Here is a 12,747-nt window from a genome sequence, read left to right as displayed (position 1 = left end):
TCTCCAAGAAAGGTGCATTGTATATGCACAGGTATCTTCTCATCAAAACGACATTTTGTATTTTTATTAAAAATTTGAATTCATAGTAATGTCTGGAAATTATAAGAATTGTTGTTGGTGTAAGTTTTTGATTAAGTGGCATAAACATTTTCATCATTTGGCATATAAATCTTCAATGTCAGACTGGAAAATTAATCATAGCTTTTTTAAGGGTAAATTTATTTGGATCTCTCATGAAAATATTTTCAGAATATATTAATTTATTTTTATTGGAATAAAATTTACCTCATTTAGGATTCTCTTACAACAGTGTAAGTGGGGATTACTGTAGCTGAATGTTTTACCTAAGAAAAAAAAAGAAAGCTGGATGTAGCTTATTTGGCATTTTTGAAACCTTTCAAGTGGGCAAGTACTGGCTGCCTTCTATTTTTTTATTCTGTCACCAGTAGATGGCTGTAGTTGCACTGATTTCTAGGAGCTGTATGCTCAGCCTGTTAGATCACTCCTATGAGACCATTAGTTCTTAGACATAGTCTTAAGTTTTCATGTCTTGCAAATAAAACATTTTTTCTAACTTGTCAGATTCCTGAATGACTGCAGTACTGCCTGTTACTTCATGCTTCTTTCAAAGACACTCTGCTCTATTTGTGGTTTTATTGATTGGTATTCAGCAGAAAGACACATTATTCTATTATCTTTCTAGTTCTTTCAGGAAGTATCTAATGTATTATTAGGTACTTAGGAAAGATGAATAACCAGCCTGATTCTTACACTGACTTTTTCATTCATATGTGAAGGTTAATCCACTGAAACTGCATAGAAAATGCACTGAGATTTTTAAATGTTCTTTTTCATTGCTTGTAATTAAGTTGACATCTATATTGCCATCTTTTACAGAAATTGAAATGTTTTTTTAGTTGCATCTTTTTAATTTAAGTGTAAAAAAAAGTCGTGTAGGTCTCTCTTTATAGCTCAGTCCTGCTTGTGTGTTTTTCTGTATTTCTGGTTTAAGCACCTTACTTACACTGGTTTGTTTTTTTTTTTTGCAGGCAGTATAACACCAACTGTGGAGCTGAATGGTCTGGCGATGAAAAGAGGAGAGCCTGCCATCTACAGGCCATTAGATCCAAAGCCAATCCCCAATTACAGAGCAAATTATAATTTCCGGGGCATGTACAATCAGAGGTTTGTACTCTTTCTGTTTTGTTTTTTTTTTTATCTTTATGTCCTAAATCTTCCTAAAATTTCTAGGTTATTTCAGAGTAAAAGGAAACTAAAAATTTTGTTAAGAAGAGTCTGCAGTCTTATTTAGAAACATGCATAATTATCTCCTAAAAGAGACAGGTGCCTTAAGCTCATCACAACGACTAAAGATGTCTGAAACTGCTTTTATTCTTTTGTAAGTGCATTAAAAAGCACATTACACAGCCATGGTAGTGAGGAAGAAGAGCATTGACTTCTGAGAGAGGTTTTGCTTTCTTTGCTGTCATATGATTAGAACCTGTGGCATCAAAAATGAAGCAATCTTTTCTTAGAAATTGAATATAAAATTGGAAGGAATGCATTTTGGTAACTGGCTTGAAACCATTTTCAAGTTTCTGTTTTTTTAACCATTCTCCTTGGTCAGCTATCTCAGTTCCTTAATCCTCAATGTTTATTTAGGAAAAATCCTTTATTTCACAGTTTAGAAACCTATATTAAGAACTATGTCAATTTGTAATCTGGAAAACTTCTTTCTCTGAGATAGGTTTTTTCCCCATTTTTCCATATTTGTCCCCAGAGGAACTGTATTAGATCAGGTCTTTTGAAGCTCCAAAAGTGAGACAAAATGTGATCTGTAATATAAGAAAAGACCAAACCAAAACAGGTCAGAAAGTTCTAATGACATGTTTTATCAGTGAAAATTTTTTTATTTTTTATAAATCTTGACTTGATGAATTTCATGTTCATTTTTGTGCATCTCATAATTGTCAAATGGATTGAGGGTTTGAACTCTGAAGGAGTGTTTTGGTTCAAAATTATTCTTCATTAGAAATTGAATTTATTGCAATGTTGAAAAATTAAGGAGTTTAAAAAAAAACAGCATTTCAAAATTGTCTAAGGAAAATATTTCAGTTTACGTAATTCTATTTTACTTTTCCCCAGACTTTTTAATTATGGTAATTTGGGAAGTGTAGGGTTTTAACACTTCATTCTGAGTAGGATTTTTTGTTGTTTTTTTTTTTTTTTAAATTTGCTTGGCTGGTGGGTTGTGTTGTGTTATAACAACAATACCTAGAATTATAGAAGACCAAAAAAATCAAAATAACACGGAAGAAACCCTTTAATTACTGTGTGGAACAGTGCTTGATTTTTGTATCACTTGTCTTATATTTCTAGTCATTGCTTACCTGTGTGTCTATTTACATCCATCATGGTTTAAAAAGATAATTATGATGCTTGAAATGAGTTTGTTTAATATTTAGAAATCTTTCATTTATTTGAATTGCTTTTATTATGAGATTAACTTGACTAGCAGATATAACGCTATATTGGAAAAAATGAAAGCTAGTTAAAGGCATAAAATCTGGAGTTCTGGAATCTGAACTTAATTATGGAAAGGTATTGGTGGAAATAGAACATCAAAACACTCAGCAGTTGCTAACTCTTAATATTTATTTTCATAGAAAATGATTAGTGTGTCTAGATCAATTTATAAGTTTGCTTCTTTGGAAACTTTCTTTCATGAGAGCCATGTTTTGGTGTTAGGGTAAAATGATACATGAAGGTTATTTTTCTGGGCACATTAGGTAGCCAAGGCCACTTGATTTTTCTGATCACAAAACAAACAGGCTAAGTGGGACAGAAGGCCACAATTTGTGCTTGCTTTTTAATTGTGCTTATTTGAGTGCAGTTACCCATGCAGAATAGCTAATAATACTGTGGTTAGTAAATTGAGTAATAACTAACAGTAAGTAGTAAATAACTGGACATACCTGTTTATCTGCATGAACACATACCCGCTGTGCACACGCCATGTACACACATGAATGCCAGAGCAAAGAGGAAGCAGAAAAATGATCTGTATAGTACTGTTGATGGACTACTCTGTTAGAAATAATTGTTTCTCGCCTTGTTTTGCATAAGGAGGTGCTGGCCCTTTATGATCAGAGTAAGAAAGGCACTTAGACTTTGTAAGGCATCATTTAAATGCTGTTTATTAGACCTGCTGGTTTCAGAAGTGGATATTACAGATAATCTTCCATACCTTCAGCTGCCTTGGGCCCTGAGCAGTGTGGCATTGACCAGGACTGTTTCCCACAGGCACCACAGCAGACCTCAGCCTCCGCAGAGACTAACCCCTCTTGGGTATTCACACTCTTACAGGACTTACAAGGAGACACCCTGTCAGGAATACTCAGGAATGATGGTACTGTGAAAACTTCGTGCTGTGCTGTCAGATAAAGGCAGGGCCGTGCAGATGGTACCAAGGGGGAGCTGCCCAGGGACCCATCTCTTGCCACAAGTCTGTCCTGTGGCCAAGGGGTTAGAGCAGCACAGCCCCGTCCTGTGCCCGTGCTGAGCAAGGGCCCTGCAGCTCGGCACAGCCCGCATGGCTCAGCCTGGCTGTGCTGTGGGGCACAGGCTGTGATGGGCACGGTCCTGCACCTCATCCTGTCAGCATCCTGGGCACCTCCTACTCACCCTCGCCACAGGCAGGCCTGGAGACACAGACTGGATCGTTTACAATAGCCAGTGAGGTCTGAAATGTGAAGCATATGATGCAGCACTGTGTTATGTTCCTGTGGTATAATATGTTACATTTATTTTCTTCTACTGCCACATTGTATTTAGCATTCACTTGCTGATTTATGGGAATAGGGTAGTGGAATAGAAGTACTGCTGAAGTACCCAAGTAAATGCAGACTATATAGACAGTTAAAAACAAGATATGAGAATTAACGTAGATAATATGCTACATTATTTTTCTTCATTTTTATTAGTTTCTGACTGTAGGTTATTTTCTGTTATTAAAAAAGATAAAAAATACATTAAAAATTGGAAGCTTTGTCTTTTTTACTGTGTCTGCATTCCCTTTACTGATCTCTGTTTAAAGAAATGTGCTTTTCAAATAGGTGAAGATACAGACAAAGATTAGGAGATTGCATTAGGGAAACTCTGATACTGGAAAGACTAATGTCTCGAGGAAAAAATAGATTATTAAGTTCATTCCAGGGCATATCTCTATACCAGTAAAGTCTAGTGTTTCAAGTTGCACAAAAGATCCTTTTCAGTACCTCATAGAAACATGATCCGAGAGTTGCAATTCGTATGCAAAGTTTATGGCTAGATTCCTGTCAGGCTAAGATGATTTATGTCAAAGTGGCAGTGATTCCTCCTCCTTCGTTTGTCCCTAGACTTTGTGTCCGTGAATATTTCCTGCCTTCAGCACTGGAAGTTGAGCTGCTCGGAAATGAATCAATTTTTCAGGGGAGAGGAAGGCAGAAGTTACTTATTGACTTACAACTACTGTACTTAGACATCTTCTTTTCTAGTCACACAGGAGCTTGTGCCTTCAGCAGAAAGGGATGGGTGTACTTGGAATGTAAGGGCAACTTAGGTTGATTTAAATGTGTGAAGGACTATTCTTTCACATGCTGTGGAGCATATTTATATGTGCAGTATGTTGAACAGAGGATGCTGAAATAGGTTTGTAAGGGGCCAACATCCATTTGCAAGGTCTGCAGCTGATGCCATAAATTTATAGTGATGGTGATAGCTATTTTCATAGGGAAAAGGAAAGCAAACTAGTTAGAGGATAAAAGGAAAAGGGGCAAGTTTTCCTAGCAGTCAGCATGGAAGGCAAGTGATGAGATGTCCCAAATGAGCATTCTTTACAGTTGTTCTCTTCAATGCAGCAAATGTTCTTAGTAACACTTTCCCATAGTAATTCTATGGTTTTTATCAGGACATGTTCTACCTACCTGTTGTTCACAGTGCTGGTAGTGCTGCACCAGGGTTGGTGTTGGATACTGACTGTTTATAGAGCTTTGTGCATGCAAAACTCAGCATGGCAGGGAGCAAGACATTTAAGGCAGTGTTTAACACCGTGGTAAGGTCTTAGCTTTGTAAGTCTCTTCCTGTGCTGAGTTAGAAAGTACAGGGTAAGTCAGCTCCCCTCTTAGGGTAGCTAAGTAGATAAAACACAGTCCAGCTTGGAACTGGATGAGGTATGAATGTTTTCATGCTGACTCTTCACTCAAGATAGTGAATACAGTTCTGGCTAACTTGTTAACAGCATTGGGTAGTTGCCATTATACTGCATATTGTGACAGGGTGATGAAGTCTGTGTGAGGTGAGCTGAATCATATGAAGTTACCAGCTTAGGTCTCTGGTAGCTTGGGTATCTGTATACTACAGTTAATTTATTTCACAATGTAGATAACAACTTGGAGTCTTCTCTGGATTTTCTTTATTGAAGTAAAATACATGCAACTTTGGTAAAAGAAAGTTTGATGGCCTCTGATAAGGCAGCTTTTAAAAGAGTTGTCAGCTCTGAATCCAGCCATGTTAGACAACTTCTTATTTTGCAAAGATTTCTATATTCCTAAAAGAGATTGTAATAGAGGAAAATACTCTTTTGGCACTCAGAATTTACCAGTTTTATACAACCAATTTAAAAACTCACAGGTTGGAATTTCAAGCAATTTTGCATCAAAAGCACACTAAGACCTTCCAGTTCAAACTCTATGTTACAGAAAAGCTGAAAATGGTGAAGATTTCATTTTTATGGCTTCTTTAATCAAAGTGTTTTCCAGGCTGACTCTGGGGAAGGAGGTGCTGATGCTTTCAGGGCTGGGTTGCTAACTGATGTAGCTTGCGTGTTTGTCAGCACAGCATTTGGCAGGAGTCAGGAGAACTGGCACGCTACTCAGCACAGCCCAAGCCTTGAGACAGCAGGTCAGGTTTGAAAACTATTGGCAGAGCTGAGGACAAAACATGTGCTTGCTTTCATATCTGTAGCCATTGCTAGAACCCATACTCCCTCGCATCTCTGGCTTAAATGGAATTGGCTTAAACCATGTAAAAAAGAATTAAAAACATGGCTGTTTAAATTAGAGCAGTTAAACAATAAAATAAGGTATCAATTCTGATTACAGGGTTGTCCAACTCCCCTTGTTACCATTGAATGCTGGTTTGTTTTATTTTTTCCTTCAGTTAGAACTGAAGAGAGTATTCCTGAAGTTTAATTGTCCTGCAATACTTTCAATTATAGAATGTCTGTAAATTTATATCTTACAGATTTACCTAAACTAAGAGTTTTCAGCCAAGAAATAAAACCACTAGAAACTGAACAGCAGTTTTTGATGTTTTAGTTTAGAAAGTTGTATTAAAGAGCTCATAAAACCCAACCATTGTGTTTTGGGAGAATTCAGAAGTTGTTTTCTTAATATATAAAATTCCTTAATATGTGTCTCATCACAATCTAGAGAGCTTGAAAAATCTATATATATATATAAAAAAAAGAGGTTTCAAAATTAAAAACACTTGTGAAATATAGGAACAAAGGGAGTACAAAACAATGACAAGCTAAAGAACGGAAATAAAGTAATTAAAGCAGTTTCTTGCTTGGTTTTTAGGAATTTGGGTGGTGTGATAGCTCTGCAAGGATGTCACGCAAAGTGGTGGTGACCCTAGGATAAACTACAGCTTCTGTGCACTTGGACAGTTTCTGCTGCACTGAGCCTTCATCGTGGTCTTGTGTAGGGCTGCTTGTTCCTGCATATACATTGTGTATTGCAGACTAAGGAGAAGACTATCCTCTTTCTCCTCAGAGCACGGGGGAGTGCAAAAACCCTTCCTCTTTTCCTCTTTTTTCATAGCTCCACCATTCTGAGCACATTTTTCTTCGATGTTAATCAATGCTTCTTTACAGTGCCCTTTGCAAGACCAGACTCAGAAAAATAAGGCAGCAGCATATCCTTGCCTCCTGTGGATCCAGCTCCACTGCCTGGTCACAAAGCACAGGCTATCACCCTACCTGGGTGTGTAGTGCCTACCTGCCAGGTAACCTGCTCGCCTGCTGGGTACTCAGTTGCTGCATGCAACTGTAGACTTCTCTGCTCCTGAAGTGATGTATATTAACCCTGTGGACCAGTGCCTAAATACTGAACAAGCACTTTAAAAATGAGGGCTAATAAAAGAAAGCTTGAGGGTTGGTCTTTGGCCAACTACATCTGCAGCTGCTAGCTTCATAGTGAACTAACATGTTATCCAATCTAATGATCAAAGAGAGAGTAGACTCTGTGAGCACTGGATAAATTGCTAAAATTCTCAAGTCATATTTATAAAAGATTGTATGGTGAAAGAATGGAATAAAATGAAGAGCCTGTTTCTTTTATGAATGCTGACCTAAATATTTAATATGTGCATCAAAGGGTAAAGATTTGAGGGAAGTATTACTTGACATGAATGCTTAATAATGCAGTCTAAATTCTCACCAGGCTTAATTTGTTTTACGAAAGTTACATAGTCCTATGAGGGAAAAAAAAGGAAAATCTAGCCAGAAGAACAGCTGTAGACACCAAACTTGAAGTGTGTGGGTTGCAATGCAGGAGACAATGTAAAAATTATTGATAGTGCCATCTCCAAAACTACACCTACAGTTATACAACCCTGTTACCTAATTTACCGAAAGAGAATGAAGTCTGGAATTTTCCTGAGTTTTAGATGTTCTCCTGTGCTGCTTGAGCACCCTGTTTAACCTTCTAGCAAAAGACTGTTCTCTGCATGGAGAGCCTCATCTGAGGCACAAATATTCCAGTGCATAATACAAAAGGTTGTTTGATCTGAAAGACTTCTATCGTATTGATTAGATTGGCCAGCAACCTGGAAAATGTAAAATTTAGATTAATCCATGCAGTAGTTTGTTTGTTACTCTAGGCACATGATTAGCTTATTATCTGTTGCTGAATTCCCATTATTGAGGTTTTATGTTGGGGTTTGCTGAAGCAGAGGAAGATTTTATGCACAGCTGTGTGTAAAGCAGATTTTTTTTCCCAAGCAAATATGCTGTGGCAGATGTGGGACACTAAGTTGCCTAAACATAGGTCTCTAATGCCACTTGAGACATTGTAGGGTGTGTGAGACATCCACATGGTACCAATGGATTTAGCAGAAGACCTAGAGGAGACCTTTACTAGAGTGGCAGCGGAAGGTCAAGCAGAAGGTCAGGAAGGTCAGATACCCTAGAGCATTTCAAATGGCCCTGCATAGCTAAGTTTAGGCAATTGACAGAATCCCTAAAAGTGATGTTCAGTCATCGAAACATTTCATATAATGCACTAGAACTCCAGCTATTTGTGAGAAACTTGTCTGTTTCATGGGTCAGTTCTGTGTCACATCATGGGGATGTTTAGGTACACGACTGCATCTCAAGCTGTGCTGTGTGCTTGTGTTTAGACAGCTAGGTGCAGTTCTTTAGGGTGCTGGTGGGATTTGATCCAAGCTCAGATGCCTTTCGAATAGTCTCTGCCTGTGCATTAGAAAGTCTCAGTCTCCATTTATAACCAGTGGAAAAATTAGTCGGAACAATTCCTAGTCCAGAATTCTGTTTGTCATGCCTTAAGCTAGTTTGTCTATGTTTTGTATGGATCTCTCCAGAGCTTCACTTTTTTAACAACTTAGTTTCTACACATTAACTAAATACCTAAATTTAGGCATCTGATCCAGAGCTGAATCCTGCTCTGAGAAATAATCCTAAGAATGTTGATTTGCAATAATTTTGTGAGTGCTATAGTGGGAGTAATTTGACTGTCGCAGTGGAAGGACTGAAAAAAAGACAAAAATCTGTCCCCAGAGAGAAGTGAGAGAGAAAAGTATTAAAAGAACAAACTATTTAGGGACATATCTGGGTAACAGCAGTTTTGAGGATAGGCAGGCATGCAAGCACTGAAATGCTTTTGATTGAATAAAGTACTGTTTTGCTGCAAGAAGCTCTTTGGCTGTGGATACCAGTGCCCTTGCTCCCCACATGAAGTGAACCCTCAATTCTGGAGCTTGTTGTGTTGCACTGATTGCAGCAAACAAATCAACGGTTTGTGGGGGAGCAGTGTAGGGTGTCTCTGGGATTTTTACTTTGCTACAGTTGTCAGCTTCAGACCTTAGCTGTAGGGTACAACATTCTTCCCCCAAAAAAAGCCAGAATCAGAGGTGCTTTGCCTGCATTTCTAATCAATGTTGCAAAATTCTGTCCTTAAAATTTGTATTTTAAGGATTGGGAGGTGTGATGATAAAAATCTTTACTGAGGGACTTTGCAAAAACTCCTTTCTGCATTCCTCAAACTTCTCCCAGTAGTTTAGGAAAAAAACCTTTGAAGAAATATTAAAAACTACTTGGAAATAGAAATTAAAAGTTAAAATTGGGTATATCGCCTTAAATATGCTGTTATTTAATTCTGAACAACAGATATCAATTTCAAAGGATTAAAACTGGGAGGAAAAAACATAGTCCAAAGAATAATGCAAGTGATTGTTCAGATTTAATTGTTCAGCTAGAAATAGCTGATTTAGACCATTAGATGGCAGCATGAATTTGTACAATAATTTCTCAGCAAAAGCATTCTCAAAAAAAGTTGCCTTTTTCTATTTGGAAGCTTTTCAGGACTTTAAAATGTCATAATTCCAATACAAATCAATTAAAACCAGGTTTTCTGTCTCATAATTTTCTTCAGGTTTTCATCTTCTATAATAACTGAGGCTCTAATACAGTAGCTTCAATGGCAGTTTTCCTTTTTTATGTAAAGCTAGTGTGAGTAAAGGATGCCAGTTTGCCAGCAGTGACAATTAAATGTTTGGTTTATCTGCATAAAGTATGAATTCTGCATTTCATCATATTAATTCATTCCTCAGGCCTGACCTAAAAACATTTCCTTAAAGATAAGACTACAATTTGGCCATTTAACCTGCAGTCTATTTGTACTAAAGAAGCTTTCTGATTATTTGAACACCTATTTGCTTGTAAGGGACTGAGATTGCCAGCTGATGCTTAATTCAGTTGTGTACATTACCAGCTGAGCTAGGATTCATATCATACTTGAAGTGAAGCCTTGTACATCACCCTTTTATTTTCCCTGCCAGTGTATTGGCATTATGGTGTAATAATCCAGTCACAGACTTTCCAATTAACTCTTTGTGTTCATCTTCTGCTTGCTACATTTCACTTCCCCTGGCCAGTTCCCACTGGTTGCCTGCCTCCCACACAGACATATTGTTACAAGAAAAGTGTTGCGTACAGCTGTGCTAAGATTTTTCTTTGCTAGTATCTGTTTCTAGGAAAGGAAAAAGGAGAAAGTTAGTCCATTTCCTGTTGGTTTAAAACAGCAGAAACATCTGTTTGTCTTAAGATAGTTTTCCCAAAAGAACAGTGGCAAGGGACCTTGCAGGTGATGAGCTTTGCCATTGCCAGTAGCTATCAGTTTAGACAATAGTGATTATATGGTTGGTTTAAAACAAAATAAGATTCCTTAAGTGGCAGAGGATATTTATTCCTGCAATAAATTTTTTGGCAGCTAATATTTAATTTCTACAGTGTTTTAAATCTTAAATATACATAGGATATATGGGATCAGAAAACCCAGATTCTGATATGGAATTTACAGTTTCCACTAAATTCTGTCCACAACTGATTTTTCTGTAATCTCCTCACCCTGTTATTATGAATTTGCACAATGCACACAAAATTATGTTGGGTGATGTGTCCTGACACAGTGTGCATGTAATCACATGTGTATATGCAATAACATATATGTTCTTAAGTGTATTTATACTATTACACTGACAGCTGTTAAAATAACGTTATGAAGGCTAAAAATCAAGTTGACAGAATAGAGAGCAAGGTTTGAGGTTAGTGTTCCAAGTACAGCGTCTCTTCATTCTCCAAGTTAATGCACTTACCTGGTATCATTAAAATCATTTTAGCCTTAATTGTAGAGCATTCTAGATGCTTCATCGCTCTTCATGCCTAAAATGTGGTGCATCAGGCATGGCATTTTACATTATTGCAGCATTCTAAACAGTCTTTGTTCAAGATGAAGTAGTTTTGTCAATGACTTCTTGGCCCTATTTGTAGAGGAACTCCTAAGCCCTAATGCTTCAATCTTTTCTTAATTAATATTTTTATTAATTTTCTTTCATGATATAGTGACCTTCCCAGATCACTTGCTTTCTTGCTCTATCTGCTAAGAGGAGTGCCTTTGCCTTCTGTGGTCCTTGGCTCGTATTTTGACTAATTCTTCTGAAGCTTCTTCAGTGGACACTGTTCTTTTTTTTGGGTCTTTAACTTCCTCAGATTTTTCTCTGCTCTGGAGGAAATGCATCTGGCTCCAGATGTGTCTCGAAGTTTCCGATGTGGTTTTTTGTGTTCTTACAGAGGCTGAAAACAAAAAGGTGTAATACAGTCCTTACCTTTGGTTTCCTAATGTCTATCTTTCAACACTGCCCTTCCACTTGAGAGACTTCCTGTAAACCTTCTGATACAAAGATCCTCAGAGCCAACACCCTGCACCTCATGAATCGCTTCCGTCTGTTGGCTTTGCAGCTCACTGGGTGTTCTTTCTCTAGCCCTGCATTTAGCAAAGCCAGCTTTACTTTCAGGATATGGACAGAAGATTGGTCTTGTTGGTATGTATGAAAACAAGCACTGATTCAGAATGCTCCTCCAGGAGCAGGAATATTTTGGGTGTGTTTGTTCATTCCACACACTTAGCTTTTTATTCACCCTTGTCTTTTTCCTGTACTTCTGCTGAACTAAGGATATTTCAGATGGGATACCTGTGAGATAGTGGGTTCAATGGAAACAAGCATGTGTGGCTTCCTTTCTTCTTATGGCCTTTCTGCTGTCTCCAGAACCTGAATATTGGTTTCTAGTGAATATGTTCTCCTTCCTTTGCCTGCTTGTTTTGGTAATGACAGAGGTGAGCTGCTCTTAGAGCTCAAAATTTACTTTGAGAGGTTGCCATAATTTTCCTGAGGGAAGCAAGCAGAAAGGTTAGTGGCTGATTTTTATAACAGCTTGTAACTCTCTAAGATCTGACTGGAATTGTACTCTATCCCTACAAAGTCTTTGTCACTTTTGAAATGAAAGTTCTGCCACAGAATGAGGAAGTATTAAGTACTCTGAAGAAAGTTTTTAAAGATTGTTTTGTAACAGAATATATTCAGTCTGAAGGCAGAACGTTTCACCAGCAATCACTGTGTAATAATGTCTTTTCACATCTATATTCACACATATAATATCGGTTTTGGTGGGTGCTTGTGTTCTGTGAAAGAAAAGTACAGTTAACATCTCTTCTGAAATGCCAATTCACAGGATCTTCCAAAGATCTCCTTGTCTTTATAGGATATTTTAAAGAAGGATGCCAGTTTAAGTTGCTTTTTACTGTCACAGAAAGGATAGGTGCACTCACAGGTGCTCATCAGGTACTTTGGCACCATCATTTGTTTGGCTTATATGTTTTGCTAAAATGGGGTTGAATCCCTTAGTGTTGTGATTAAAAGGGAAATAGTCTCTGGACAAAAAACAGCCCAAAATTTAGCTTTGAGGTTCTGTTCCACAACAGAGGAGAATGTGGAGTCTAATTACCTTATTGATTTAGATTCAAGTCTGACACTAGTGTCAGGGAAACAGAAATGAGAATCCTTAAGGAGGTGGACATCAGCAGCAGAACCTTTGTTCATTTCAGTAAAGGTAATTTCTATGTTGACCTT

General features: G+C 37.6%; 1 protein-coding gene across 5 annotated transcripts in view; it reads left to right on the top strand.

Annotated features, from left to right (window-relative positions):
• STAU2 (staufen double-stranded RNA binding protein 2) overlaps positions 1–12,747 on the top strand; it is a 169,899-nt gene that overhangs the window by 26,748 nt on the left and 130,404 nt on the right. For all 5 annotated transcript variants that reach the window (XM_077783200.2, XM_021530600.3, XM_021530601.3 and 2 more), the window contains exon 5: positions 1,050–1,185. In XM_077783200.2, coding sequence (XP_077639326.1) covers positions 1,050–1,185 — 136 coding nt within the window. The remainder of the gene's footprint in view (positions 1–1,049; positions 1,186–12,747) is intronic.

This window comes from Lonchura striata, chromosome 2 (genome assembly GCF_050655825.1).
Source record: "Lonchura striata isolate lonStrDom1 chromosome 2, ASM5065582v1, whole genome shotgun sequence".
Classification (NCBI taxonomy): Eukaryota; Metazoa; Chordata; class Aves; order Passeriformes; family Estrildidae; genus Lonchura; species Lonchura striata.
The sequence above is the reverse complement of the archived record's forward strand: the minus strand, read 5'-3'. Positions and strand labels throughout refer to the sequence as shown.